The 25,257-nt window shown below is 50.9% G+C and overlaps 1 protein-coding gene across 13 annotated transcripts in view; it reads left to right on the forward strand.

The window, feature by feature from the left end:
- The first annotated feature begins 311 nt into the window (after window positions 1–311).
- Angpt4 (angiopoietin 4) overlaps window positions 312–25,257 on the forward strand; it is a 33,197-nt gene continuing 8,251 nt past the window's right edge. For 3 of the 13 annotated variants that reach the window (XM_087651053.1, XM_087651061.1, XM_087651059.1), the window contains exons 1-7: window positions 6,248–6,471; window positions 9,049–9,173; window positions 13,900–14,055; window positions 15,660–15,781; window positions 18,209–18,447; window positions 23,366–23,481; window positions 24,976–25,077. In XM_087651053.1, coding sequence (XP_087507179.1) covers window positions 13,918–14,055; window positions 15,660–15,781; window positions 18,209–18,447; window positions 23,366–23,481; window positions 24,976–25,077 — 717 coding nt within the window. In that variant the 5' untranslated portion in view covers window positions 6,248–6,471; window positions 9,049–9,173; window positions 13,900–13,917. Of the gene's footprint in view, window positions 775–1,405; window positions 1,876–6,036; window positions 6,472–8,966; window positions 9,174–13,899; window positions 14,056–15,659; window positions 15,782–18,208; window positions 18,448–23,365; window positions 23,482–24,975; window positions 25,078–25,257 lie in introns of those variants that run through there. The other 10 variants (XM_087651054.1, XM_087651058.1, XM_087651051.1 and 7 more) reach the window with 7 other exon arrangements.

The raw sequence follows: 25,257 nt of genomic DNA on the forward strand, positions 1-25,257 counted from the left end.
AAGGGTGGAGAGAAGAGAAAGCTGGAGAGAGGGGAGGAAGAGACTCAGATGCTTCCCACTCGGGAGGGAGCCTTGCATTAGCTGTGGTCCAGCATGTGCGTGTGCGAGCGCATGGGCAGCCTTGAGCCCGCCAGGGAGGACAGGCCCCACTGCACAATCAAAGTCTTAGAAACAGAAGGAAGAGGCAGGAAGGGACAGAGAGAGGACAGAGGTGCCTAGCGGGTGGGGGGAGCAGGAGGCGAGGCCTCAGAGGGGAAGCCAGCAGCTGTGGCTGCCCTGAGTATAAATAGCCCAGAGGAACTGGCCCTCAGGACTCACAGCAGTGAGACTTTGCAGCCAGGTCTTCACAGGCCCCAGCTGCACAGCACATCTGGGCTGGCTGCTGGTAGTTACCTGCCCTGGTACCTCTGACAAGACCTCCTCATCACCGCTTGGTCTCGGATGCTCCGCCCGCCAGCTATGCTACTAGATGGCCTCCTCCTGCTGGCCACCATGGCTGCAGCCCAGCACAGAGGGCCAGAAGCCAGTGGGCGCCGCCAGATTCACCGGGTCCAGCACGGCCAGTGTAGCTACACCTTTGTGCTGCCTGAGCCAGATATCTGCCAGCTGGCGCCGGTGGCACCTGAGGGTTTGGGGGGCTCCAATAGCCTCCAGAGGGACTTGCCTGCCGCAAGGCACCACCTAACAGACTGGCGAGCCCAGCGGGCCCAGCGGGCCCAGCGTGTGAGCCAGCTGGAGAAGATTCTAGAGAATAACACTCAGTGGCTGCTGAAGGTACAGCTGGGGTCGTGTGGCGGGCTAGAGGGTGGCTAGGGGGCTGCCCTATGGACAGGCAGAGCATTAGCCCAGAGGTGTTCATCTCAAGAGAGAGGGGCTCAGGCTCGGTGTGGTATAGAGCCTCCGGGATGTGGGTCCAAAGAGGGCCCTGGATGAGGATGGCTGTGAGGCCTCATGTGAAGGCTGAGTACCATCTGCCCAGGCTTCTCTCAGATGTCCATTCACTCATGTAAGAAGAATTCGCTGAGTGCTGACCATGAGTCAGGACCATTCTAACTGCCCGGGTATCCCCACAAGGACAGGACAGTACATTCCTATCTAATGGGCTGGGGAAAGGGCGTAAAAAAGTCATCTGCTCTGTGGGGCAGTGACACACGTGGAGGTGGGGCCAGGAAGAAGGTACAGGATGGCTTACCCAGGTCAGATCCTTGGAGGGTCTCTGAGGGAGCGAAGAGAGCAATGGGTACCTAGAGGGCAGGCATCCTAGCCAAAGAGAGGGTACAAGAGACAGCAGGTCAGTTGGCAGTAGGAAGGAACATGGGCGTTTCTGCGTGGATGAACGAACCACAAAGGCATGTGGGACTCTGGCTTCTAAGCGACTTGGCTACCACTGCCTCGTGAACAAGCTGAGACCGATGGATTTGGTTTAAGACGTTATGAGGTAGGATGGCCTCTGGTAGGCCAGACGTGTGGTCTCCATGGATTCGGCAAGCTCTATACATGAGGGTCTGGAGGCCTACGGGATGGGTGTCTGACTCTGCTTTATTCTGGTGAATCACTGATTAACCTGAGGTAAGGTTTGCCGCTGCAGTGTGAGCCCGGTGCCAGGACCCGTGAGGGGTCTCTGGTCATCTTGCTCACTCTGCAAATGCTGAGCAACTGACGCCTCGGTGAGCACCGGCTACAGAGCTGAAGAAGGCAGGCTGGGCTATGCGTGTGTGGGCAGCATCTTGTCCTGTGGGATCAGGATGCCAGAGTCCCTGAGTAAGAGCCACCCAAGAAAAGAGGAGACCTAAAGCCATATGAGGAGAGGACAGAATCAATCCATGGAGGCCTAAAACAAGGTAGAAGGCAGAGAAGCCTGACGGATAATAACAGGTAGGCTAACGGCCATACAGAAGGCCTTTATTGCCCCTGCGGCTTCTATACTGCTGGAGGTTTTTTTTTTTAATTATTATTATGTTTGTTAACGTATTTGTCTGTGGGCGCATGTAGGTTGGCACACACATGCCACATGTGTAGAGGTCAAAGGACAACTCGTGGGAATCACTTCTCTCCCTCTGCCATTTGGGCCCCAGAGTTCAAACTCAGGTCATCAGCAAGTCAACAAGAACCTTTACCATCGGAGACATCTTGCCAGGCTCTGAACTTCTTAAACTAGACCATCAGTTGATAGTAAAGGCTTGTTCTCCCATAGAGCATGCACATTCATTATTTACACACATGAACCCATACTAAGACAGCATGCACCCATGGGTGAGCTCCCTGCAGTGAGTAGGCTGGACTACATGTACTGAAGTCGTCTCCTCTCCTGCCACACATGAGCCTGAGGTCCATGCTGCAACCCAGCTGCTGCTCCTTGCCTTCTGCCCCTCAGGTCTTCCACCCCACCTCATTCTGTGCCCATTTCCCTAGCTTCCCTTGCTGACTGTTCCAGGCTGCCTGAAGCCCAGTTCTGTGGCAGCCGGCCCCAAGTTCTGTGAGATATCTGAGCCAAACCTTCCTCTCTAACCTTCCTCTCCTCCTCTCCACTCATCTCTCGCCAGATGTGTTCCAGCTAAAATAAACAGCAGAAGGTATGGGCCACTGTCCTATGCCTCCCAGTGCCCAGAGCGTGCTCAGGCTCAGACGGAATAGGGGCCCTCAACCTCCTCACCTCCCCCTTCCCACGTGGACTTTCCTCTCTCTGCTGTTCATCTCCTCGGCATCTAATCAGCCCCAAGCGTCCCCTATGCTCAGGACGATGGAGGTGTTTATAGCACATTCTGTGCATCCTTTCTCCTCAGGTCATCTCTCAGGTCCCAAGTCCTGTGACCACAACTCAGTTCATCTTCTTAGACCTTGGGACAATGTTAGCAGCCAGAAGCATCTTCCTGGGTTTTCCCAGAAGCACTCTTCCTGCACCCAGTCCATCTCTCGTAGCCCTGCCTGGACCAGCTGTGGGCTTCTCTGTGCTCACTGGCCCAGGACCCGTCATCTCTCCTCTAGACACTGTCTTTACTTCTTTCTAGTTCCCCACCCCAAGTCCCACCCTCGCATCCCTTGAGTCGCCCAGGCCTGGTGTTTGGGAAACACTTGAGTCAACAACAGAATTTGACTTGATGGTTTGAGACAGAAAGGCACTTGGCCCAACACTTTCTATGGCACAGGATCTTCCCTGGGTGCCACCAGCCTAGACTGGTGGTCCAGGGAATCCTGTGGGGCTGAGCAATGATGGGAGAGTCCTCCAGCCTGATCTCACATTGGTGATCCAGATTAGTCATGTGGTTATGGGTGAACAAGCCTGTCCCCTCATCTGAGAGAAAGTCAGGTGGTGCTGGGAAGACTGAGACCCTCAGGCTCCCTTCACTGTTGTGTCCCAGCTACATGACACCATGCCAGTGTGGAGCAGCTCACCAGGCACAGTAGCAGGGGGCTTATAGGTCTGTAGCTTCTCAACACAGTTCAACATCCCAACTCTGAATTCACTCATGGTCCCTCTTAATCACATGGACCAAAGGGCATTAAGATATCCCTTAATCACATGGACCAAAGGGCAGTGAGATATCCCTTGGGGCAAGGAATGTCCCTCACCCGTGCCATATTCTCAACAGGCTCCAGTCTCTGGTGGGCAGAGACTTACCATCCTTAGGGTAAGGGGCCTCTTGGTTGAGTACAACCTTTTACACCCCTCAACATTCATGCCAGGTCAAACACCTGTACAGCCTGCTACAGATAAGACCTATGGACCTACACAGACCAAGAAGTCACTGGGCTTGCATGTGTCACCTTGCAAAGCAGCAGAGCCAGGAGCGGGAGAACTCTGACCCTGAAGCTTCAGTCAAACCTTCCCTTCACAGTTTTAGAGGCTTTGCCTCCCCAGGCCTCACTAAAGGAGAACACTGCCCAGGGCATTCTCTGCTCACTCGGGTCTCAGCGTGTGCAGACTGCATCAGAGTCCTCTTTGCAAATAGATGGCAGTCCTAAAGGTTTGAATAGTCATACACACATGCACACATATACACAAATGCAAACACACACATGCAAACACTCTCTCTCACACACACACATACATACATGCACACACAAACACACACACACGCACACACACACACATACAGACGTACATACACACACTCAAAGATCATTCCACAAGAATTCACACCCCTTGAACAGGTATCATCCCAGCCCAGGGTTGCTTGTGCTGCCTGTGGGTGTATCTGGGACTCTCCTTAGCTTCCTGTTCCTACCTGGCATTGCCTCAGAGCCATGAAACTCTGTCTCCTCTTCAGCTTGTTTTTGTTTCCTTTTTTGAAAGAGTTTGAAAACATTCCCTGAGCACATCTTCATCCACATAGCCACCACAATCCTGCCTCAAGCTCTGTACTACAAGGTCTGTTTCTTTGAAGCTGCAGGAGGGACAAGCCCCGGCCCCTGCTGTGAGCTCCAGTAGCCTCCATGCTTTTAGTTCCCTGCCTGTTCCTACGTTGTACCTGTGAGGAAACTGAGGCAGAAGGCAGCAGTTCTCCCTCTGGCTATATGTGCCATCTCCTAACTGTGGAAGCTGGGACTCTGGGTGCTAGGCGACAGGGAGCCTCTGGGTCAACACTTTCCCGAGGTGTGACTGCTGGGGTCACCCACACTCAGGATGTTAGCTCCAGCCTCATTTGCCTTCTGTACCCCACTCTCCTCCCCACTCACTCCTCTCTCCTAGAAAGCTCCTGTTCAGTGACTCATGCCTATTGTGGGCCATTACACATCAGTGCTCACTTCCGCTCCATGCTTCCACCTGGGTGAACTACTGTTACCAAGAGGGAGCCGGCACGGACAGCTAGTGAGAGGGGTTCCTGCTGAGCAGTGTGGTCCAGCCAGAGACCTTCCAGGGTGATCAGGAACCTGCCTTAGGACAGCAGCTATAAGACAGAACAACAAAGGTAGCTAGCTACCCAGAACCTTGGGCCTGGCAGGTGAATGTCTGCCCCCAGCAGCTTCTCCATAAACCTCCCTCTCATACTGGAGCTGCCAGTTAGTCATTATAGGCAGTATCTCAGGTTTCTCGGCCACAGAGTGCCATCCTTGACTTCTCCCTGTCCCCACATCTCTCTATGAATGAGAAACCCCCAGTCGATCCCCTAGTGCTGGGCCTTAGCCTCTGTTTACTACCTGAGAACAGCATATCTTCCCAAGACTTAGAGCCAGGGGGTCGGGGGGAGTAGGCGCCATCTACTCAGGTCTCGTGCTTACTTACCTGTTCTCTGTAAGTGCAGCTTTATGGTTCCAAGGCCTGCCTACTGTCCAATACTTTGTCTCTGTCTCAATTCTTTATATCACTCTTTTTGTTTCTGTCTTTATCTGTCTTTCTCTGTCTCTTTCTTTGTGTCTGTTTTTTTTCTTTGTTTCTATTTGTCTCTCTGTCTCTCTGGCCTCTCTCTCTCTCTCTCTCTCTCTCTCTCTCTCTCTCTCTCTCTCTCTGCCTCTGTCTGCTGTCTCCTTGTGCCGCTCTCTCCTCTCTGACTCTTCTTGTCTCCTACAGGTGCTCCCCACAAAGTCCTTAAGCCACTACTCCTGCCTCTACCTCCCTAGGTGTCCAATCTGGAGATCTTGGACCCAGGACCCCAAGACTGGTTCACACCCTCAGCCAGGCTGCTAAGCTGGGGTGCCTCTGCCCTTCTGCCCACAGCCACACAGGGAAGGAGTCCGCCTTCTCTGATGTGCAGGCCCCTGGCAGCAAACAGAACAGCTAGGCCCCTCAACCCAGTGGCCTGGCTTGCAGGCCAAGGGTTAGGAAGGCATTCAGCAGGAGCCTAGTGTGGGGTCCTGCCCCCCCAGACCCTCCCGGACTGACAGGGGCTCCCAGCAGCCCTGGCCTCCCCAGGCTGCCTGTAAATTCTTGGCATTTTCAGCCTTCGGTTATGCAAACAAGAAATAAATCTCAGTTGCCACAAGAAATAAATCTCGGTTGCCGAATGGAATAGCTTGGGGTTGATTTCCTAACCTCTTCGCTGGCTTTCTGGGCAGTCGGTGCGGGGGATGGGGTGGAGCAAGTGGCCTCTGCTTCTCAGAGGAATGAGATGATATTTCCAAGAAGGGCTTAAAAACTGCTGTTCCAGAAGTCCTGGCCTAGGGATGAGCAATTGGCTGATATTCAACTGGAGGCCGCAGCAGCAGCAACAGTGGCTGCCTAAGACCCGTCTTGCCCCAGAGAGACAGGTTTATTTGTTCATGTGGCTTGGCTAGTCAGCCTGTGGACCAGGGCCATGTGTGTCTAGCTGTCTCCTCCAGTGCCTAGAGTGCTTAGGCTAGGATGCACATCCTCTCTGTCTCTCTCAGAGCAGGAAACGCAAGCCGCAGACATGTCTATGAGCTGTACTTCCTCTGTAACATTTGATCACCTCAACTTCAGCCACATTCAGCTACTTCAACCTCAGAGAGGTCCTGGACTATATCTGTGTTGGCCTTAAGGGCCACCCAATGCCTGAGGCACATGCGGCTATGGTAAGGAGCATGTCCTAAGGGTGCATTGGCCAGCTGTGGGGCAGTGGGGGAGGTCATCTCTATGGTTGGTTTCTCTTGGAAGGGAAAGTTGACATGCTCCCTGCCTCCTGGCGTAACCAAAGGATAAGGACAGGAGAAATTATGGTTGACATTTGCTGGGCACACAGATTGTGCTCTGTACTTTGTGTTGGTTTTAGCATTTAATTTTCACTGTGACCTAAGACGATGAGGTGGTCAGTGATGAGGAGATTGGGGCCTGAGGAGATGGGGTGACCCGTCCAAGATTACGTGGCCAGGGAGTGTAACGTCAGATGAGAGCCAGGATTTAAGAGCCTTGTGGCCCTAACCCAGCCTCCACTGGTCTGTAACACACAACAGGATCGCTGTGCAGGTGTGAGGGAAGGAAGATCATTTCTGAGCAGCTGTGGGCACCTTCCTCAGGAAGCTCTTCAGAGGGAGAGGACAGGAGAGAGAGGCCAGCAGCATCCCTCCGCCTGGCATAGTCTGTTCATTGCCAGCGTCTTTGTCAGTCTGCTCAGCCTGATATCAGACACATCAAGTCTCCTGGTCCTCCCCGTCAGCACCAGATTAGTTTCCTTGGTTTCCTTTGGGCACTTTAAATGTTCGCTGAAAAGGTTCAAGTATAAGAAAACAGAGAGAGAAGGCATTCAGCTAAAAAAAGACAACATTTCACCAAGGCCATCATGCTCCTGCCTCTGCTCCTTTCTCCCAGAACAAAAAGCTATTCTGAACCTTGTTCTGGGGTGCCTGCTCTCCTCCTGTCTCCTCCAAGCAAGGTGTCAGACCCCCCACCCTGCCTGTGAGAAGTACAGCCTCTACCACATACGGTCATATCAGCCATCCCCCATGACCCTGTACCTGACCCCACTCTCATCTCCAGAATGCCATCTTCAGGCATTGAAGCTTGACTGATAATGGCTCAGCCCAGGCCTGAAGAAAGAGTTCTTGCCCTCTGATTAACAGCCTCATTTACCGGCTTCAGACAATGTTTGGCCTCTCCCATCCTCAGTTTACGCAATTGCCAAGTAGGGGTAATCACCATTTCCCTCTGGGTTGCTGGGGACCAGCTTAGAGAAGGGCCTTGCGCTGCAGCTAGCGAGGAGGATGGTGAGTGCTAGAGCATCCCTCCTTCTAGATCATGAGGTTGGGGAGCAGAGCAGGTGGGGTCCAGTCAAGGCCAGAGACTGTCTGAGTTCAGCGCAGAGTCTTGACTTCACTGATGAGATGAGCCAGTTCAAAGCAAAGTTGGATCTTATTTTTAAAAGTGATGTTGAGCATGGAGTTAGTAGAAAGAGATACTATGGGAAAGGAGAAGGAACTCCCAACCATGGATACTCAAGGTCTCACTGAAATGTCTCAGCGGAAACCACATTCTCAATTTTGATGGCTCTAGGGTCTCAAAAAGTCGCTAAGAAATTTTTTTCGTTTCTTTTCCTTCTTTTTAAATAAGTAGAATTGCAGGGTAGTTCTAGGGTTGCCTTGGATGGGAAACTGGGAAACAACCTCGTAGGATAAAGGCATGGGTCACAGGGTTGACAAGGGCATAAGACATTCCTTTGACTGCAAATGGCATTTCTTGTGAGACCCTTAACAAATTGTAGCTTTGCAGTAAGGAAAAGAGAAAGGCCTTGTCTGCGTAGACCTCAAGCGTGACTCATCGCTATTTTGACTTCTTATTTGAAAACATCTTGATATCAGAAAAAATCCTGTCTGTATGTTGGCAACCCTCACAGTCAGTGTTCAGTGTGCCGGAACTGTTGGCTCTCGGGGGAAGTGGGGGTCAGGGAGGGTCAAAGCTTCAAGCAGATTCCAGAATGAAGTGTTCCTTTTGCTCAGTGCCACCCAGTGGCTTAAGTCCAGGAGACCTTGCAGAAGTGTGGCTTGGTACAGCATTCTGGTAACTCAGCCATTCCCCTTGGGAAGGCAGTGCTGAGTGTACTCATAGCAGGGGTCTGAGAGGCTCAGCATCGAGGAAGGCCACTGGGGCCTCTCCAATGGCTACAGCAGGGAGAATTGCAGCTGGGCGGGAATGGAGAGCTTGTTGTTCACACCATTCGTCTTGGCTCCTTGTCTTTAAAAAAAAAAAGTTAAAAGTAGCTTAATGTGGAGCACCCCTGTAATCCTAGCACTTGGGAGGTAGAGACAAAAGAAGATGGGTGTCCAAGACCAGCCTGGGCTACATGAGACCTTGACTTTCAGCCCTGGGGGTAGAAGCTGAGAGGGTGGGTCCCATTGACCCAAGGTGTGGCCCACTCTAACAGTAGCACTAACGCAAACAGTTGCTTATCTGAATCCTGAACTTTGAGCACTTTTTCCCCAGAGAAGACACAAGGGGCCTAGTGCTGTTGCAAGCCTTAGGCTTCACACCGTGTGCACACTTCCATCTCCCTTGGGGGGCCTTTGTTCTTGCTTTCCCTCAACCTGAAATCCCTCGCTCCAGGCTTTCTCTCAACTGTTGGGTCTCATCCTCTCAGCTCAGATGACCCTGACCAGCTCGACCCAATTGTTCTTCCTGCCCGGTTTCTTTGTGGTGCACATCACTAGTGTGTCTGGCAGGAGCCCTGGAATCAGAAGACTTGTCAATTCTGCTCATCCCTGACTCCCTATACCAAGGACAGAGCCGGAACACAGCAAGTGTGCCTGAGTGGGTGTGTGCCGGAAACCCAAGGTCCCACATTGGTGTAAGCAAACAGTTCAAATTATAATACTTACTTTTCTGGGACGTTTTCTAGACCCTTATGTTAGCAGGTTTCTTCTTATCGGGACATAATTCACATATAGGAAAACCCATGTGAGGCCATTTTAAGCTATAAGGTAATGCCAGCATCCCTAAACATTCCCATGTCCACCCAAGGCCTGATGAAGGTAGCTCATGACTTACTAAAAGGTCCCCTTGGTAGAATCCCACATTGGCAGACACCAAGTCTGTGTTTTTCACTTTGGAAACCCGTCCCTGTGACTGGGTACACTAAAGACTCCTCTGCTCCTTCTCACGGCAGACTGGAGCCCACAGGGTGACTGGAGCTCAGCTATTCAGCTATTTTCCAATTAAGATCCATTTATATGGATAACACAGGGGCAAAACAGACTCACTTGGACTGCTTAGCCACCAAAGCCACACACCCACCGGGGTCTGCATGGAGGGTCTTTCCTTTCATCCTTAGTCTCTGCCTGGTGAGAGACTATCCTGGTTCTCCTCTCTTCGTGCCCTCTTCCCCTCAGAGCTGTGCTTACTGACCCTGTAGAACATATCTGTAGAATGAGGCCCAGGAGCCTGCATGGAATGCAGCAGAGTTAGACTTCTAGCCCGAGGCCGAGGTGAAGTCCAGGCTGGGGACTGGTATGTACTCAGCTCAGATTATGAGACTATGCTGCTCTAAGGTGCTAGAAAAGGCACTGATGCCCAGATAACAGCAGACCTGCCTGCGTCAGTCTCTCAAGTGGATTCCTTTCCACAGCCATTGGCTGGTGCCTCAGCCTGGGGCCATCCCCAGGCGCCTGTCTAGCCTGGTGTTGGTATCCAGAAACCCAGCCTGGCTGAACCAAGCCATCTGGCTGGGATTATCTTCTGAGGGCCCAGGCCAGTGGGTGGGCTAACAGATCCAGTAATCGGATCCAGCTGTGAATGACCTATGTCCCACCCATCTACTTACAGCCACAGGCCCACTAGGGGAAAGCAGAGACTGCTTTTAGGGAATCCTAATAACTCAAGAGGGCCCTAAGTCACCTTGAATCCTATAGGATGAAGGAGGCAAATTGAAGGTTTCCTATATATATAAATTATAACTTGGAACCTACCCTGGGGAGGAGAGGTGATCACTCTGAAGTGTGGAGAGGTGTCCAGAAAGTTCTCTACTCAAGAATGAACTTGCTGCTGACTGTCTAAGTAGAAACTTGGGGCCCTGGAGTCTACATCTAATCCATGGTCCGGAAGGCTCCTGCTGAGCAAAAGAATCTTGGTGCAGACCCTGCAGTGCACCTACTGGTGGACCCTGACAGTATCCCTAGGGAGCTGAGGGAAGAGGTAAACAAACTGGAAACTCTTGCCGGGACCTCAGGAGACAGATTTAATAGCAGGACATGTCAGGTGATCAGAGTCAAGATTAAAGACTGGGGGGTTGGGGATTTAGCTCAGTGGTAGAGCGCTTGCCTAGCAAGCACAAGGCCCTGGGTTCGGTCCCCAGCTCCGAAAAAAAAAAAAAAAAGAAAAGAAAAGAAGATTAAAGACTGGGTTTGGGACTTCAGGAAGGGGCAGGGCCATTCACTGAGATGAGCAAAATGGGAGCAGGGACATGGAGGGAAATGGCATCAGAGTCCTATGCTGGACCCTGGAGGAGCTGGCTGTCTGGTTGTTCTGAGGCAGGGTCATGTAGCCCAGGCTGACTGTGAATTCACTATGTAGCTGAGAATACCCTTACATTACTCATCCTCCTGTCTACCTCCAAGTGCTGGAATCATAGGTGCATTTCCCCATATTCGATTCTAGAGGGGCATGTTTGAAACCTGTGCAGATATGGAGGGTCTCCAGGAGGAATTTCTCAATGGAATTGGTGGTTCATGAGCTATGGAGATCCCCAGAGTAGACAAAGCACACAGGCAGCACCCTGGAGTGGTTGGAGCACTGGGTCCTTCAGTATCTGGCCCCAGAGAAAGCCATAAAATCAACTAGGTTTGGGGAGGTGGAGCCATGGCTCAGCAGTTAAGATCACTGACTGCTCTTCCAGAGGTCCTGAGTTCAATTCCCAGCAACCACATGATGGCTCACAACCATCTGTAATGGGAGCTGATGTCCTCTTTTGGCAAACAGATGTACATGCAGATAGAAAACTCATATAAATAAACAAAAATAAATCTAAAGATAAAGGAAAAAAATTTAAAAAATCAACTAATTATGGTGGCACTTGCCCATGAGCCTAACACTCAGGGGGCTAAAGCAGGAGGATTGTCATGAGTTCAAGACCATTTTCCTAAACTCTGGGCTATAGAGCAAGACCCTGTCTCAAAAGGCCACACAAACACACACAAAAGAAAAACTAAAGTCGATGCTCTTAGAACAATATCTAATAATATTGTAGTCGTAATCTGAATATTAAAGACTAAATCGACAGTGAAATTGTTGCCTCATCCAGTGGCGGGTTGATGACTCCCATAATTCCATAGTCACAGTGAGTGAGAAAGACAGAACAAAACAAAAAGTTCTGTAGACAGCATGCTAAGGATGTTGAGTGCTCAGAATTTCTCTTTACCATAGAGTCACAGGGCCTGCTGGGCCACCTCTGCTTCTTTGTGGCCTGAGCTAGAGTGAGTGGAAATGCCAAATTACAATCACAAATCCATGTTCAATGTCATCTTGCACTCACTGAGTGTCATGGACTCCCAGACTGTCTTCACCAACCCTGTTGAGGACCCCAGACCTAGGGAAAGAAGGAACAAGAAGCCAGAGAGTCTAAGACTGGAGTGTGAGAGGGAGGATTCGGTGGTGCCCAGGTTGTAGAAAGAGGGCATGTTTGGGTGTGTGTCCAGCAGCTATGCTGGTGATAGGTCCATATGAATTCTAAGGCCAAGGAGATCATAACAAAGTGACCACCCTGTGAATAGCGCACCGGCCACATAAGCATGAGGGCCTGGGTTTGGATCCCCAGAACCCGGAAAGCAAGATGCAGGTGGCACATATCTATAATCCCAGCATTCCTGTAGGGTGGAAGACTGAGACAGGAGAATCCCTCAGAAGTTCTGAGGCCAGTTAGTCAGTAGGCGAGGACCACAGACCCCATGTGCAACAAGACAGAAGGAGAGGACCAACACTGGGAAGAGAGAAATCGGGAGGCAGCTGCAGGGATGGGGTCCTAGTTTTTTGATGTATCTGTGAGCATGTATTCTCCAGGAGCTGCAAGGAAGGGTTAGGCCCAGTGACGATGCAGAGGAAGAAGGAAGGTGAAGGGCAGAGGCCTGGAGAAGCTCCACACTGGTCCAGCCATTTCCCTTATGTGCTCTACTTTGAGAGCTCAGCTGGTCTTAGCTGGAGGTTTATTAAAGAGCACACAGCTGCCTCTACCCGGTTCTACATTCAGTCGTGTTGGGCACCTCTGGAAAGCCACATTTCTAACCAGCTTCCAACTGAGGCTGACACATGGGCCCTCTCGGCAGTTGCAGCGTTCTTCCTATGCACACTGGGACTTGGCTATGGAGCACACACCTCCCAAAGTGCCCATGGCAGGAAAAGATGGGTGGGCAGAGGAGGGAGGAAACACGAAGGAGGATTAGCCGGAGTGAGCATGACCTCCAGTCATGCGCCCCTCCCGGAGAGCCTTGACCTTCCAAGGACCCCTTTGAGTGGCTCCAGTGAACCTTATGGAAGCCTGAGTTCTGGCCTGAGAGACAGAGGAGGGGCATGCAAGCAGTGTGTGCAGCCAAGAGCAGCGACGGAGCCTGAGAACTCACAGTCCACCTCTCCAACTCGCTCTTGGCGTCCAAGGAGATGAGAACTATGGGCTCTCAGAAAGAATACAGTCCTGCCAAAGAAAGGAAGCCAGCTCATGGGGTCCAGGGCACTTGGACGCTGTGCGCTCAGCCCTGTTTGGCAGACAGCAGGGCTAAGAGAAAGTTCAGCTTGGCAGACGGACCATGCGCGCTCACCCCCAATCCCAACACAGGCTGGCTCTCCCCTAAGAGGAAAGGCAGGGCAGGGGGATACACTCTGATCCTTGCTGCTCCCCCCTTCCCATCAAGTTCTTGAACACAATTATTGAGCACCCCCTGAATACCTGATGCTGTCCTAGATGTAGCAATGAATTGAGCAAGACTGCATCCCTGGCTTCATGTAACTGACATTCTGGAGAGTAAGAGAGATAAAAGGAGATGCTTAGCGCAATCCGAGGGAATGCTAAGTGTGTGCCACCAACAAACCGACTCAAGGGAGTAAGCCATGTGAGTGGGGAGAGGGTTCTGGAGAAAGTACCGGGGTATAGCATGGTCAAAGGCCCTAAGGTGGGAGTGTGCGTGTATAGGAGGGAAGTGTGGAGGTGTGGCCTCTGGAGTAGAATGACAGATAGAAGGAAGGATGAAAGGAGAGGTGGGCTAGCTATGGAGGACACTACAAGTCAGTATTTTCAGCTTTTCTTGTGAGATGGGAACCCAGAGTTAACACAGAGCAAAGGAGGGCTTGCCTAGTTTCAATGGGATCCTCTGACTACACAGTTGTGGGGGGCGGGGGGAGGCACCACTGTTTGGAACAAGAATAAAGAGGCCAGTGAGGGAGACCTAGGAAAGGGGATCAGTGGCCTGACGTAGTAGGTTCTCAGTCAGGTAAACACTTCTCACTGCTGATCTGTATTCTGCCATAGAGCTTCATGGGAAGGCGCCACAGGAGGAGCCGCCATTTCACCACAGCCCTCTGTCTCCCTACAGCTGGAGCAGTCCATCCAGATGAACTTGAGGTCAGACCTGGCTCAGGCCCAACAGCACACAATCCAGAACCAGACGACCACCATGCTGGCACTGGGCGCCAACCTCATGAACCAGACCATGGCTCAGACCCACAAGCTGACTGCTGTGGAGGCACAGGTAACAGGAGAGCCATTAGAAGCCCAGGCTGACCCTCCAGGCTTCCCATCTTTTCCTGTCCCTGTACTGGTGAGGTCAGGGCCTGAAGCCCCCTGGCTTCCTCCCCTCATGATGCCTTCACATAACCAGTCAACTCCCTCTACACTGCTACGCTGGCTCTGACTCCTTTGTGTAAGCTCAATGCCAAGACTGTGCTGGGCACTAAGCAAAGGCAGCATTGACAAAGATTAGAGTACACTGGGAGATCTGGATGATAAAGAAGCTGTGTGACCTCAGCAGGACAAGCAGGGCAGCCAAGAGGGAAAGAGGGAACGTGGACAAGGAAGGAACAATCCCTCCTGCATGCCAGACACTGTGCCAGACCCTAGTTCCAGTTTAATGCAGCAAGCAAATCAATCAAAGTATCCCATTGCCATGGAACTCACCAAGAGGGCAAGTGGGACTCACAGCCCCTGTATGTTACTCCGTGACCATGCCAGGGGACTGGCATGCAGAAAGAAGGGTATGCTGTTGGGTCCATGGGTAGAATGGGAGACGATGAGTCCAGACGGCAAGGTCAGAAGGACACTGGGATACAGTGTAGCTAGGATATAAGCCAAGTTCCTGGGAAGAACACACCAGACAGGGAGAGCGGCATGCATAACAGCTTGGGGGCTGGGGGTGTGGAGGGGGGAGGAGGGAGGTCGAGCCTGCTGGCTACTCCAAGAACTTGGAGGGCCAGTGCCCCCAGGGCAGGGAGGTAGTAGAGAGAAACTGAGTCATGGGCCTAGTGAGGATCGGCTTCCCACAGACAGATTTTGAACAAAGGGGGTATAAAGGGGCCACAGCATGAAAGACTGCCTCAGACTACTGCCGTAGGAAAGGAATGAAGAGCATAAGCCCTGTGAGGCCAGCGCAGGACACTGGACAACAGTCAGCAGAGAGTGAAGCTAGATGGCTTTCTGCTACTGTGATAAATGCTATGACTTTAAAAGAAATCTAGGGAGGCAAGGGTTTATTTAACTTATATGTCCAGGTGACAGTCCATCACTGAAGGAAGTCAAAGGCAGGCACTCAGCAGGACCAGAGGCAGGAGCCACGAAGGAACGCTGCACACTGGCTTGCTTTCCCTGGCTTGCTCAGTTTGCTTTCTTATGCAACTCTGGACCACTCACCCAGGCCAGCATCACTCATGTCAACAGCAATCAAGAAAATGCCCCCCAGACATACCCACGGGCCAGTCTTATGGAAACCTTCTCCTAACCGGGACTCCCTCAGATAACTCTGGGCTGTCAAGTTGGCAGCTGAAGCTCCCTAGGAGAGGCCAAGAGTCCATATGGCCTTGGAGGGAAGGGATTCGTTAGGGGCCATTTGGAAGTGATGGATTCTATGTGGGGTCAAGTTTATGCCTCTGGAACCCCAACAGCTAAGAGATTGGCACTGATGTGCAAATGCGATAGTGAGGAAGGACAAATTAGAACCCGGTAAGTCAGGTAGGGCCTCTGAATGGCAGTAAGCTAGTAACCATGGAAACTAATAGCTTCAGACCACAGCAAGAGATTGGCAGGCTTCAAGAGTGGCGCACATAGCACACATCCCCACAAATCTCCTGCTTATCGGGACAGGTCCTAAACCACACATCTCGCGTGAAGACCCAAATGCTGGAGAGCTCACTGTCCACCAACAAGCTGGAGAGGCAGATGCTGATGCAGAGCCGCGAGCTGCAGCGGCTGCAGGGCCGCAACAGGTGAGCCAGGACAGGACTAGAGCCAGGTGAGAAGCTGGACCTGACCAGTGTTGGGATGGGACTGGGCCTGGATTTGTACTGGGGTGAAGGATCACTGTAGGACGGAGCTAGGACTGGGGACACAGCTGGCTTGAGGTTAGAGCTAAATAAGGATCAGAATTAGACTCGGAGTCCAAACAAGGCAGCATCAGGCCTGGCTCCCAGTGCTTGGTATCAACAGAGGCCATGCATTTTTCTGAGTCTCTCCTTCCCACCTTCCTTCTTTTCATAGTGCTGGCATACAGTGCATGCATGCACATGAACACACACATGCACACAAGTAGGAATGCACACACATGCACACAAGTATGCATGTACACACATACACAAATATACATGCACATACACCAACATACATATTCACACACACAAACACACACATGCATATACACATATACACACATGCACACACACATACACATACACGCACATGCACACAAGTACCCTTGCACGTGCACACACATGTTCACACACATGCGCACACATGCACATACACATTACACAAGTATGCATCAAACAAGTACATATGCACATGCACACAAACGCACACAAATATACCTGCATGCATACAAACACACACATGCACACACACATTCACACAAGTACACATGCACAAGCAGGCACACACATGTGCACACACACTGCCCCTTTCTGGAGTTTTTGTTGTTGACCCTTCTTTTTTTTTTTTTTTCTTTTTTTTTCTTTTTTTTTTTTTTTTTTTCTGGAGCTGGGGACCGAACCCAGGGCCTTGCGCTTGCTAGGCAAGCGCTCTACCACTGAGCTAAATCCCCAGCCCCCGACCCTTCTTTTTTTGGTCAGTTTGTTCTGTTTCGCTTGAAACAGGTTCTTTCTATGTAGCCCAGCTGGCTTCAAACTTTCTATCCTCCTGCCTCAGCCCCTGGCACTGGCATGATAAGCCACCACACCCATCTCTCTCCGCTTTCAGTTTTCATTGCTTTATTGAGATAGACTTTTCACACTCCACAGTCCGCACTGTGAACTTTAATTGGTCTCTGTGACTGTAAGTACACAAGGCTGAAGTAGCCCTTTCTGGAGAAAGCAGTCCCCAGCATCTGTCCTCATGGTCAGTCTGTACAAGTGTGCTCTGGGGACACCTGGACTGACACTGACAAAAAATAAATAAAAAACACAAAACAGCCGTGGGGTAGAGACAAGGCAAGGAAATCTGATGCCCAAGGCCCACAGCCTGGTTCTGCAGTTGAGTGATCACATTTGCTCCTTTCTGCAACTTCCCAGAGTTCCTCAGGGTCTATTTCCCAGGCCCTAGTCAGTGGACAGTAAGGTCATTTCTGGCTTTTTACCAATCTACCAATGCTTCCACATTTCATCTCCCACAGACAAGAGAAACGGCCTGAGGAGGAGGAGGAGGAACTGCGTGGAAAGCTTCCTTTTCTTAAACACTTCTCTGCCCTTTATACCAGAACGCGCCTGGGGCTTGTTGTCCCAACAGAGCTGCATAGTGTAGGGGATCTCAGAACACTTGCCTGGGCTGCACCCCGGGTACTGCAAGCAAGTGAAGAAAGCACTACGAGTGCAAACCTGTCTCCTGCACCCATTCTCTCTCCACAGAAGCCCATCCCAGCCAGCGTTCTCCTTCCTTCCTCTCACCCCTGAGGCTCTTAGCATCTTTCCGCACCCTGTCTGTCTGTCCCCAGCATCCCCATCCTGCTGACCCCATGCATTCCTGTCTTCTTCCTCTCTTCTTTTGTCTCCCACACTTGAGATTCCACCAGAGGCTCTGAGAGGCTGGCCCCACCTCCCCTTCCTAACTCTTTTTTTTTTTTTTGGGTTCTTTTATTTCGGAGCTGGGGACCGAACCCAGGGCCTTGCGCTTCCTAGGTAAGCGCTCTACCACTGAGCTAAATCCCCAGCCCCCCCTTCCTAACTCTTAACGAGTACCTTCACCTCTGTCCTTCCCATGGCTATGGCACACTCCTGGGAAAGCCACAACAGAACAGACCCACCAGTCCTGGTTGCTGGGCATCGATGATGCCTCTCCTCTCTCACACATAAGCAGTATCATGCCCACACTCGGTAGAGACTACCTCCTTTGAAGTGGGACACACAAGGTCAAAGACATCTTTCCTGGGCTTGTGCCCCTGGTTCCCGGCTTGTTGGGTCCTTCCATCTTGACCTTTGCTCACTCCTTTTCATGTGACTCTGTTCTCTCTCTCTCTCTCTCTCTCGATCTGAGCTATAGTGGACACAGACTACCGGGCTGTGTGACCCTGAGCCAGACACTGAACGTCTCTGAGCCTCTTCTGCACAGTATGTGCAGCTGTCATAGTCAGCCCCACCAAAGCTGGGGGTGGGGTGAATGCTTGGAGTGGAGACCTTAGGCTCACCCCTATGTGTCCCACCTGGCAGGGCCCTGGAGACCAGGCTGCAGGCATTGGAGGCACAGCATCAGGCCCAGCTTAACAGCCTCCAAGACAAGAGGGAACAACTGCAAAGCCTCCTGGGCCATCAGACTGGGGCCCTGGCTAACCTGAAGCACAGTCTGCGAGCCCTCAGCAGCAATTCCAGCTCCCTGCAGCAGCAGCAGCAGCAGCTGATGGAGCTGGTACAGCGCCTGGTGCGGATTGTAGCCCAGGACCAGCACCCAGGTGAGCAGGAGGGAGTGTGCATGGGCTGGGGTGGAGAGCCAAAGACGGAAGGGAGACCCTGTGGAGCCTCCTCAGCCTCTAGGGGCCAGGGACCTATTGTGTGAGAGGCCAGCCCTCTCCTACCATTTGCAAAAGAGAAACTCAGTGACCAGTGATCATACTGGCCACAGCAGCCACTAAGAGTGTCCAACTCAGACTCTGCCCTTGTCTCCTGGGAGATCTTAGCTCTGCCTCTGTTCCGCTCCTGGCCTCAGTTTTCCCATCTGTTGAATGGATATGGTGATAACAACACAGGCAACCACAGCCTACATTGACAAGTCTGTGTCCCAGCTCTTTAAAAAAAAATAAAACAAAAACAAAAACAAAACAAAAAACAGGTCTTATATAGTTCTAGCTTGGAACTTGCTATGTAACGTGGCCTCAGACTCACAGAGTCCCACCTGCCTTTGTCTCTCAAGTGCTCAGATTAAAGGCATGTGCCACCATACCCAGTTATTCAGCTCGGCTTGCTACACGCTTCCGTGGGCCTCAGTTTCCCCAAAGAATGGAAGAGTTGGAGACAAATGCCAAGACTTCTCTACCCTGGTGCTCCTGTTCCAAGGCTTGCAGAGCCATATGGAACTAGGAAGAAATGTGGTGTCCCCAGCCTATCATAGAAAGGAGAACCATGCCTAGCTTGCTCCACAGCCTCCTTGGCATGCCTGGTTCTATCTGCAGCCATTTAATCACCAAGCATCTATTGAGCAGGCAGGCAGGGGCTTGGGTAACAGGGACTCAGCAGCACACGGATGTCGTGGTTTGTCTCTTGTAAAATTCCTTACTGTTTGTCTGGTCTCTGTGGGAAGGAGAAGGAAAGGGCCCACTGTCTGCCAGGTACACTTCCATAGCTTTCTGCCTTCAGCTTCCTCAGCTCAGAATGCTAAGGGGCTGAGCTACGAAGAGGGTACTTCAGTTTAAGGCCAGCAGGGGGCACAAAAGAGGCAGGATGGGGTGGGATTTCTTTTAGAGAGCGCAGAATAGTGTGGAGTGGATGCTAGCTTAGTGGGTGAGAAACCAAAGGGGCTCCTGCTGTAGGACAGTCTGAACCACCTTGGAGGAGACTGGACCTTCTGTAAGACACCCAGCTTCAATCAAGTGAAAGGGTCCCAGGCAGATAGTGAATTGAGGCAGAGGATCCCAGCGTGAGCTTACCCTAAGTCCAGCAGGCAAGGGAAGCCATGAGTGAGGGAGGTAGAGGCCTCCTAAACCTGAGGATAGGCAGTGAACAGAAGCCATTACGGGCTTGTACACAACCCTGGCAGCAAGACAATCTAAATGAGACCTGGGGGATGCAGGGGGGTGGGGGGAGTGGTCTTCCAGGCAAGGAACCTGGGCTGGGGCCTCTCCTCACAGGTCCACAGCTCTCCTGTCCCCTCCCACTGAGGCTGAATGACTGTTCCCTAAGCCCAATGGAAGGTCGTGTCAAGCACTTGATCACTCCTGAACTTGCCTGACTGACACCAGGAAAAGACTTTTCGGTGGTTGCTCTTGCCCCCTGTACATGGAGAACCCATGGAAGATTGATGAATGAGAGTCGGGCAGAGGGTGGGGCAAGGTGTGCTGAAGCCCGGTGGACAGTCAGGCTGGTTACTCTGCAGTCCTGAAGTGAGGACAGGGACACAGGCTCAGCTGTGCAAGGTGTAAAAGCATCATTCCTGCAGTAGTCCATTTGCCTGGCCTCCCTGTGCTCAGCCAAGACACCCAACCCCAGGGAAGGGTGGAGAGGGGAAGGGCTAGCCTGTGGAGTAATCGCCTCCCTTACCTTACAAGTCATCCGATAGGACACTCGCTTCAGCACTTCTCAGCAGAGAACACAGTGAAAGCCACGCTGGCCGGGGCTCTGCACAGAGCCTAGAGCCAGACCAGGGGGTGGGGTGAGGGGAATGGAACTGGAAAGATGAGAATCCAGGACACGCATTCCACCAAAACACTTCATTGCCATATTGGACCAGTTTTATTTTTATGCTGTCCCCTGTTTCATTTTTTCCTGACCCCAAGATGCTCCCGGCAAAACCTGGCTCCTAGGAAACCCCCCAACACAGTAGTCCCAGGTAAAAGCACTTTTATCGTTATCGTTGTTGCTTTTGTTCATTAAGGAAACGGGCTGTAGACAGAGCCTCAGAGAGAGTAGCTAGAAAGCCCAGGCCAGCTCCCGGCTCTGCCCTGATTGTTAAGTACAGTGTAGCCTGACTGCTTGCTTCCAAGCTATAATGCTTGCATTTGCTGGCCTCCCCTTCCCTGTGGCTGTAGGGATCTGAGGGCTGCTGCCTTGCTGGCACTAGAGATCCCTGACCAGAAAACATTCCAGACACTTCATTTGTGGTAAGAAGCATCAATCTTCAAACATGTCTTCCAATGCCAAGATCTGGGAGCCACCATCCAGGTGAAAGGCCCAAACAGGAAGTCCCACCCCAAGTTGAGAAGTCCCACCCCTGTTGGGTTGTTTGTTTGTTTATTTGTTGTATTAATAACCATCCCTCCATAATTTTAGCTCACCTGCCTCTCAGAGAGATTAGGTTCTAGTAAAATCTGATCCCAAGTCTACTAAGTGAGCTAGACAGAGGATTTTTAGCTTCCTGTATATATCGGGATCATGGAATATTCAAGTCATTAAATTAATAGTCCCCTGGTCTAAGAACATATTGCAGGATGAGGGGTCTCTAACTGGGGCTGCAGGAGATCCAGTTAATCAGAGGGCCACAAGAAAGCCCAGGTCCCCTCTGAAAGGCACTCCAGGAAGAGGAGGCTGGGAGCCCTTGGGTCAGTCCTCACCCTGTGCCTCAGTCTCTGTCCTGGAACATGGGAAGTGTCTCCATGAAGACAGGTATCGCTTGCCCTCTCCATGTGCTGGAGCCTAGCAGCCCAGCCCTGGCTTGCCTGCTTCAGGAGCCAGCCTGGCCTGGAATGGTTTGCAGCAGGACATAGCATCGGACAGAGAGGTAGCTTTGTCTGATGTCCATAGATGACCTCTGGCCTTCTAGCTCTCTAACTATACTGAATGCTTGCTGATAATTTAAAAAAATCCTAAAGTCATTATTGCCTATTCTATGTTAAAACCACTGGCTTGGGTGACTAACATGTGTTGCCTAGCAGTGGGGAATTCAGTACAAACTTATGGCTATCACCCCTTTCTCTGTCCAGGCAGCCAGAAGCCTCTCTAGCTAGAATGGTTAACTCTTTGTGAACCATAAAGGAAGGAAAGGAAGAGAATTAAGATGCTTTATACAGGCAGATATGCCCAGACACCTAGACATCCATACACACATTCACGTTTTCATTACATATTAACACATTCACAGTTTTCAACAACGTGTCTCATATAATCCACAAGTATTCATGCATGCTTACATACATACAAATATACCCACACATGTATGTACAGACAAATACATTTGGATGGACGGGACAGAGACCCCATAGCCAAAACATCCAACCGACAGTTTTATTTCTTTTCGCTGGCCTTTTTTTTTTTTTTTTTTTCCAGAGCTGGGGACCGAACCCAGGGCCTTGCGCTTGCTAGGCAAGCTCGCTGGCCTTTTAATACACTCATAGACAAAAAGTTCTTTAGAAAATTACCTCAGAGATAAAATGTTACATAAAATGGGAGTTACAGAAGAATGTTGATGTTGAGTTCAAAGAACTATCTCATTCTGTCTGCTCAAAACAAGAGATTTTACGTGGCCTTGCCGTACCGTAGTGCACACCGTGACTATATCCTTAGACCTAAACGTTTTTGTTTTTGTTTTTGTTTTTGTTTTTCCTTTTTTCAGAGCTGGGGACCAAACACAGGGCCTTGCGCTTGCTAGGCAAGCGCTCTACCACTGAACTAAATCCCCAACCCCAGACCTAAACATTTTTCCTTGAACACAGATTTGTCCCGAGCCCATTTCTTTTCTTTTAAGTGTAGTTATGAACGCTCATTGTATTTCTAACTATGCAGCCTTTGCTTACTATTATGAGGAGTGGGCACATTCTATTCTTGATTCTAACTTTATTACCTCTTCCTAGCCAAGCCACTAAGACCATCTCTAAAACACTTTCTTCCTAAAATTATTTGAATCAATTAGGAATTCTATGGGATCATTAATTCACCTAGACAGCATTAATTCGTCAAAGTCCATCTTTATGTTGATCTGCAGGGAATCTGATCAATAGGGTGGGCCCAGAGCTAGTATATTAATTTAATAATGGCAGGAAAGGCATATCAGCTGCAAGAAGCAATCCTGAGATGAAGTCTTTTTGGAACCTTACCATTGAGCTCACCCATCACAGACCATGCAAAAATGATGGCCACCTCCAGGAAGCCCACCTGCTAGCCTTAACCTATCCTTGATGGCTCCTGACAGGCATCTTCTACACCAGCCCACTCCACTCAAGCAAAGCACTGTACCAAAGCCTGCAGCCGAGTCCTTGGTGTTTGACGCTGCTGACCCTACAGAAGCCCAGGCTTCTTGCTGTCCATTCCTTTCCCGCCCTGTCTATGCGGTGGCCTCTACCCTTGTGACTCCCCCTTCACTCCATCCCCTGCACAGAGAGCTCTTCCTGCCCAGGGATGTAGAAAACATGCTGCTTCCCCTCACCTGGATGGTCCCGGCTCAGCATGCCCTCCTGAGAGAAGCCTTCATCTTCCTGTCTCCAGACCACCCCAGGCAGAATGTGACTGCCTGTCTCCTCTCTCTACCTGCTCACTTCCTACAGATTATTTCTCCTCTTCCTCTCCCTGTCTCTCCCTCTCTTCCTCCTTCCCTTATCTCTTTCCGTTTTGCCTTTATTTTAATTCAAGATCTTCCTGCCTCTGCTCCCAGCGTGTTGGAGTTATGGATGTGCACTGCCATGCCTGCCTGGCCTCCCTGCTGATATTTGCTCTGTCCTGTTGCAGTTTCCTTAAAGACGCCTAAGCCGCTGTTCCGGGATTGTGCAGAGATCAAGCGCTCTGGAGCCAACACCAGTGGTGTCTATACCATCCATGGGGCCAACATGACAAAGCCTCTCAAGGTTAGAGTTTTTTAGATATTGCTGAACTGGGGGCTTACAGACAGACCCTCCCACCCTGCCCCATCAACACTAGGCTTTATTCACCATCAGAGAGCCCAGAGAAGGAGGGATTCCTGTTCTGGAAACTCTCAGCAGGCAGGTTTCTAAGGGAGGGATGAAGCTGAAGTTCACAAAGCCAGCAGACTACCCTTGGGCACCATCTTCTCCAGAACCAAGCTTCTAGGCAGAAGGAAACTGTTCTATGTTGGTAAAGATGGCCGCCACTCATGTAAGTGATGGCCCTGGGCACACCTATTTTTCTTTGCCCAAGCAGGTTATTTCATTCACACACAGTCTAGGAGAAGTAGGCGTTGGGTCTGTGAAGTTGGTGATGGGCTGAAGGGGTGCCACCGTCCCATGAGAGACTCCGAGGTTGCTCGTTTGACAGTTCCCCAGCTGTAAGGGGGTCAGGGAAGTTTGAGTGTCAGGAACGAGGTTTGAGGCAGACCAGACAGAATGGGAGCACACATTCACATACCCATACACAATATGCACACACATAATCACACATTCACACACACATATATACACACATTCACACACATAAACAGCACATGCATATACATTGTACACATCACACACATACGTATACACTCACAAACACATACACACATTCACACACACATAAATACATACACACACATCACACACACACATATATATACTCACATGCACATATACATGCATTCACACACACAGAAATACACATTCACACACACATATATACACACACTTTCATACATTCACACACACATAAATACACACACATCACACACATTCACACATGCACTCACAAATCGCGCACATCACACACATATATACACATTCACACACACTCACACATACACATCACATACATACATATACACCCACACACATACACACCCACATTCACACACATCACATACACACACACTCTCTCTCTCTCTCTCTTTCTCTTTCTCTCTCTCTCTCTCTCTCTCTCTCTCTCTCTCTCTCTCTCTCTCATATGCCACCATAATAATGTTTTGTCCCAGTACACAGTGCCAAGCAACTGTGCCCCAAAAATACTCTTAAGTCATGAGCAAGATAAGTCCTTCCTCCCTCAAGTTGTTTCTGTCAGGTGTCTAATGTGAACTTTGACCCTGGCTGCACCCCTGCAGTGGTAACAAATGAGAAGACCTTTCTCACATCAGCCTCTATTCTGAAATCCTCACAAAAATGCTGGTTTGCAGAGAACTGGGGTGTAGAGTTCTGCAAATGGGGAGGAGGCTCAGAAGGCATTAGTCACTGGCCTCCTTGAAAGACAATGACAGTGGGCAAGGAGTCTTCAGCTGGACTTTCCTGATGCCCTTGACCTCGGGTTCACTGTTGCTAGAGGAGGGCAGAGTTCAGCCAAGTTACACTGAGGCAGCCTGAGACTTGGCTTGTGGCCCCTCCAAGGGCTTCCAGCTGTGTCGTCCCACCTCCCCACAGGTGTTCTGTGACATGGAGACTGATGGAGGTGGCTGGACCCTCATCCAGCGCAGGGAGGATGGAAGCTTGAATTTCCAGAGGACTTGGGAGGAATACAAAGAGGTAATATGCTGTCCGGGGGGCTCCCAGCCCCCAGCCCGTGCAAGCGAGTGCCAGGGTGGAGACAGGAAAGCCCTAGCTCTCCCCTGGGTGGACGCAGAGCTCACCTAAAGCCAACTTCCCAGACTCCCTTGCTTTTCCAGGCCTGGCCTCAGATTGAGCCCCCCATTTTGGCATTCTTTA

The sequence above is a fragment of the Rattus norvegicus genome, chromosome 3, assembly GCF_021556685.1.
Source record: "Rattus norvegicus strain SHRSP/BbbUtx chromosome 3, alternate assembly SHRSP_T2T, whole genome shotgun sequence".
Lineage (NCBI taxonomy): Eukaryota > Metazoa > Chordata > Mammalia > Rodentia > Muridae > Rattus > Rattus norvegicus.